The 5,367-nt window shown below is 53.7% G+C and overlaps 1 protein-coding gene across 1 annotated transcript; it reads right to left on the bottom strand.

Annotated features, from left to right (window-relative positions):
• Nucleotides 1-376: 376 nt before the first annotated feature.
• LOC123074598 (acidic endochitinase-like) lies at nt 377-2,533 on the bottom strand. The gene has a single exon (XM_044497397.1). It carries the CDS (start codon nt 1,445-1,447, stop codon nt 602-604), a length of 846 nt encoding a protein of 281 aa, XP_044353332.1. The 5' UTR covers nt 1,448-2,533; the 3' UTR covers nt 377-601.
• Nucleotides 2,534-5,367: the final 2,834 nt, after the last annotated feature.

Below are 5,367 nucleotides of genomic sequence, written 5' to 3'. Positions count from 1 at the left end.
GGTCGTCAGGGGAGAGGAGCTTGCGGAGGAGGACAGCGGCCATGACGCGGAGCTCGGAGGTGGACGAGTCAGAGGAAGCCGTGGAGAGAGGATCTTGCGGAGGAGGACAACGGCCATGGCGCGGAGCTCGCGGGGGAGGAGGGGGGTAGTTGGCGTCGCGGGTGATGAGGCGAGGCGCAGCACACGGGGCTCCGGGTGGGAGCCGCGGAGGTGGTGGAAGGCGGCCTTGGCGGCGGCGTGGTCGGCGTTGGGGGCCTGTGGAGAGTAGCAGAGCCAGGCGAGGGAGATGGAAGACAGCGAAGGGGATTTTTCTAGCGCGGTGTGCTTCTTGTCGCTTAGCGCGGCCGCTCGGGACGATGAAAAAGTGCGCGGCCACTTTTTAGATTTTGGGATTACTTTATTTATCTCAGGGCATGTGTTGCAAGTGTACACCGCATCCATATCATTTCTACTACGACCCCAGCTCGCCCGCTCTTATTATCCAGTCCCAAATCAACTTAGCCACTCCATGGGCATGTAATATGTAGAAGTATTATATACTCCTATATGTGATTTATTGTGTAGTGGTATGATCGCACTTCCCGCGCGCGCGCGCGAAGACTCAGACGCTATCCTTCACCTGGCTGCTGTAGCTGTTCTGCACGTCGTTGTAGCGGTCCCACACCATGATCCCACCGTAGTTGCTGGCGCTCTTCACGCCGGGGAGCACCGCCGACGTGAGGTCGCCAGGCGGCACGTACCCGCTCCCGGCCGCGGCCGTCGAGGCCGGCACGCCGAGGTAGAAGCCCCCGGACACCTTCACGCTGCTCGTCCACGTGTTCCACGCGCTCTGCAGGTTGCTCGCGTCCCCGCTCGCGTACTGGCACGGCGGGTTGTTGTAGAACTGCACCCACACGTTGTCGAACAGCCCCGTCTGCAGCGCCGGCGCCAGTGACGCGTCCGGGTACGGGCACTGCGGCGCCGCCGTCAGGTACACCTTCCTGCCCTGCGCGCTGTACTGGGACAGGAACGTGGCCAGCTCGTCGTAGTGCGCCGAGTTGCCCGTCTCGATGTCGAAGTCGATGCCGTCCAGGGCGGCGTCGCCGAGCGGGCGGGACGACGCGCTGCCGCCGAGGAAGTTGTCCCACAGGTAGGTGGCGACGCTCTGCGCGTCCTCGGTGGAGGAGAGGCCGTAGCTGCCGGCGCCGCCGCCGAGAGAGAGGAGCACCTTAACGCCGTTGGACTGGCACGTCGTGATGTCGGAGCTGAAGACGTTGCAGTTGCCGGAGAGCGGATCGCAGTGTCCGGCGAGGTTGAGTGCGGGGGTCTGGCCATTGCCGAAGGTGCTGAGGAAGGAGACCATGACGTATGCGTAGAGGCCGGAGTTGCAGGCGTCGACGAGCGTGCCCTCGTTACCGTTCTGGCCCCAGTAGACGGCGATGTTGCCGGCTTGGGAGATGCCAACCATGCCGGCGAGTAGGAGAATGGGGAGGAGAGGAGACCATTTTTGGCGCCGCGTCGTCTTCCTCCCTCTAGTTAGATCTCACAACTCTGCTGAGGTTTCTCTCTTCTCTTCTCTCACAAACACACACATGGTAATGAACTTTACACACACGCACGCATATACACCAAAAAAGAACACACAGGCTTTGCCGAGACTCTCCCTTGGCACCCACAAGCACTACATTGTTTTCTCAGCCCACACGGCCGCTCTTTCTCATTCACCTGATCACTTTAAATACCAGTACAGAAGACTCACACACGCACTGGCCAGCCGCCACACTCGGCTGCTAACTCCTACTAATCCAACTAACTTGCATGCATCCATGCACGCACGATCCGGCCAACACACCGGCCACTACTCCATCGTGGTGGTTATCCTCTAATGACCGAGTCCACTCACAATTTCATGCACAAAGCTAGCCAACAACCTGAACACATCAAGTCAGCCAACCAATTGAATATGGCCCGGCTAACTGACCGTGATCCACGCTCCTGTATGCATGCGGCTAACAATCTATGCATGTCAAGATTACTACTAACATTTTCCCTTCTAATCTTGACTTGCCTTCGCCGGAGTTGTCGCAGCTCCCGTCGTCGTCGTCGCCACGACCGTGACCCAACCCGCGGACTCGACCTGGCGCAACGACGCCGGTCTCACCGCCACGGACCTGACCTGACGCACTGACGCCGGTCCCATCGTGCCCCATCACGTCTCCGGCGACATACGCCGAGCTCCTCCTCCGCCGGCAACACACGCCTGACGTCCCTCTACGCCCCGCGCGTTCCGCGCGCACCCGGCGTACCCGACGAGCCCGACCGCACCAGTGCGTCCCGCACGTACCCGACGCGCCCGACGAGCCCGACTGCACCCGTGCGTCCCGCACGTCCCGCGCGAATCCGTCGCGCCCGACGAGCCCGACCACACACGCCTACACCGCGGTCCCGCCGCGCCTGACACACCCGGCACGCGCCTATACACGCGCCCAACGTGTCCGACACTGGCGCCGCGGCTTATTCTGGCCAACACTCACCCCCTAAGCCGTGGCCTCGCCGCACGGCCTGCCGACAGGGGCCCTGGCTCCTCGTCGTCGCCTCGTCGCCATGTACGCCTCCGCTGCGTCTCCGGCACAAGCCGCCACTCGCTGGCGCTGCAGCAGCCCGCAGTCCCGTGCGCCGCCACGCCGCGTCTCCGTGCCACGCGCCTCCACGGTTGTCGCGCCGAGCCGTCGCGACCTCTGCGCCACCACGCAGGTCCTTCGCGACCTCCTCGTCTCCACGACTGCCGTGCCCTTCGCGCGCACAACATCACACCGCACAGCCATGGACTCGCCGCGCGTTGCCGTCGCCACGCGCTCGCCGCGCGTCGCAGCCGATGCCTCCATGTCGGCCGCGCACACCGTACTCGCCGCGGACGCCACCGCGCGCCACGGCCGCCCCTCGAACCTTGTGGCTCTGAATACCAATTTTTGGCGCCGCCTCCTCGCAGCGCCGCGTCGTCTTCCTCCCTCTAGTTGCATCTCACAACTCTCTAACTCCTACTAATCCAACTAACTTGCATGCATCCATGCATGCACGATCCGGCCAACACACCGGCCACTACTCCATCATGGTGGTTATCCTCTAATGACCGAGTCCACTCACAATTTCATGCACAAAGCTAGCTAACAACCTGAACACATCAAGCCAGCCAACCAACTGAATATGGCCCGGCTAACTGACCGTGATCCACGCTCCTGTATGCATGCGGCTAACAATCTATGCATGTCAAGATTACTACTAACAACCATTTGAGCTTACAAGCCATTGTTAGTCACGGCGATGCACGAGATGGTAAAGCTTTTGCCAATGCTTTGTCTTAGTACGTGATTTGCTTGGCGGTGAAGAGGTGTTGTGGGTGCCATTTATAGGGACGAATTGTTGAATGGTTCCAAGTTTGGCGTTGGCTTTTTCCAAACTGGACAGTGTTTGTTCTACCGTACCTAGAAAGTTTGGCACGTAGACTTGGAAGACTTGATCACTTGGTGCAAATTCCACATGCTCAATGTACTTGTAGAAAATCATTAATTGTTGGGAGTATACTTGTACAAAATCATTAAATGTTTGGCATATTGATCTTGGGATTGTTTAATTTTCAGCGAGCTGTTTTTCAGGAAGTTTGGCAACTACACATACTGGGAAGGCATGAGCATTTACTAAGTAGTTATGAACTTCTGATTCAACATCCTCGGTAAAACGACATACAAGCTACTCACCGATAACAAGTTTCAAGTTGGATACTTTCAAGTATTTGGCTCAAAGTGTTACATTCTTGACAAGCATCGTCGTTCAAAATTTGCTCCTAAATCTCACCGGTTTCCTACTCGGTTATGGATCGAACTCTCACACCTACCGTGTCTACAACAACTTCACTCGCAAAGTTGAAGGGATGGTTGACGTGAAGTTTGATGAATCTAATGGCTCGCAAGTCGAGCAATTGCCAATTAATGTAGGAGACAAAGATCCCTCGGAAGCAATTCAAGACTTGTTTGTTGGCAAGATCCGTCCAATGGAGATGAAGGGGAGCACTTCGTCTATTCAAGTGGAAGCCTCAACTTCACATCAAGGTGAACCACAAGTTGACATAAAGGCATCCACAAGTGGAACACGACAAGACGAAGGAAATGAGGAAGTACAACAAGATGATCCACCTCGACCTCCTTCTCCACCTCCTCAAGCGAACAACGACACTAACAACAATGAAGAAGAAGAAGATGATGAAGATGCTTCATCACAACCCAAGCAAAAGCTACCTCGAGTTAGAGCAAGAATTGACAATCATCATCCCATCGAACAAATTCTTGGCGACATCAAATGTGGGAGAATCACTTGCTCTAAATCTCGTTTAGCTAACTTTTGTGAGCATTACTCATTCATCTCTAGTATTGAGCCTATGAAGGTTGATGAAGCCCTTAAAGACCCCGATTGGGTGAATGCTATGCACGAAGAACTACAAAACTTCAAGAGGAATCAAGTATGGACATTGGTTGAGAAGCCCAAGGATGAACAAAATGTCATCGGAACCAAATGTGTGTTTCGGAACAAGCAAGATGAGGATGGACAAGTCATACGCAACAAGGCTCATCTCGTTTCTCAAGGCTACACTCAAGTCGAAGGTATGGACTATGGTGAGACCTATGCCCCCGTTGCTAGACTTGAGTCCATTCTCATTTTACTTGCTTATGCCAATCACCATGATATCACCCTCTATCAAATGGACATTAAAAGTGCTTTTCTAAATGGTGAAATTGAGGAGGAAGTTTATGTTAAATAACCTCTCGGCTTTGAAAATCCTAAGAAACCAAACCATGTTAACAAACTTCATAAAGCTCTCTATGGTCTCAAACAAGCCCCAAGAGCTCGGTATAAATGCTTAACAAAGTTTCTTCTTGAAAAAGGCTTTGAGATTCGTAAAATTGATTCAACCTCGTTTACTAATAGAGTAAATGGTGAATTATTTGATGATATTATCTTTGGTTCTACTAACCCTTTCTTTAGTGAAAAGTTTGGAAGGTCGATGTCAGAAAAGTTGAGATGTCTATGATGTGTGAACTCAAATTCTTCCTCGGTTTGCAAATCAAGCAAACTAGGCATGGTATGTTTGTCTCACAAACAAAGTATACGAAGGACTTATTCAAAAAGTTCAACATGCAAGAAATCAATGGTATGAAAACCCCCATGCCAACTTCCGAACATCTTGACTTGATAAAGAATGGCAAACCCGTTGATCAAAAGGTTTACCGATCCATGGTTGGTTCTTTGCTATACCTATGTGCCTCCCATCCCGATATTATGCTAAGTGTGTGCATGTGTGCACGATATCAAGTGACACCAAAAGAGTGCCAATTT

This window comes from Triticum aestivum, chromosome 3D, assembly GCF_018294505.1.
Source record: "Triticum aestivum cultivar Chinese Spring chromosome 3D, IWGSC CS RefSeq v2.1, whole genome shotgun sequence".
Lineage (NCBI taxonomy): Eukaryota > Viridiplantae > Streptophyta > Magnoliopsida > Poales > Poaceae > Triticum > Triticum aestivum.
The sequence above is the reverse complement of the archived record's forward strand: the minus strand, read 5'-3'. Positions and strand labels throughout refer to the sequence as shown.

What these genes read in the sequence shown, in the direction of transcription:
- LOC123074598 (XM_044497397.1), bottom strand. Translation starts at nt 1,447, where the DNA reads ATGGTTGGCATCTCCCAAGCCGGCAACATCGCCGTCTACTGGGGCCAG.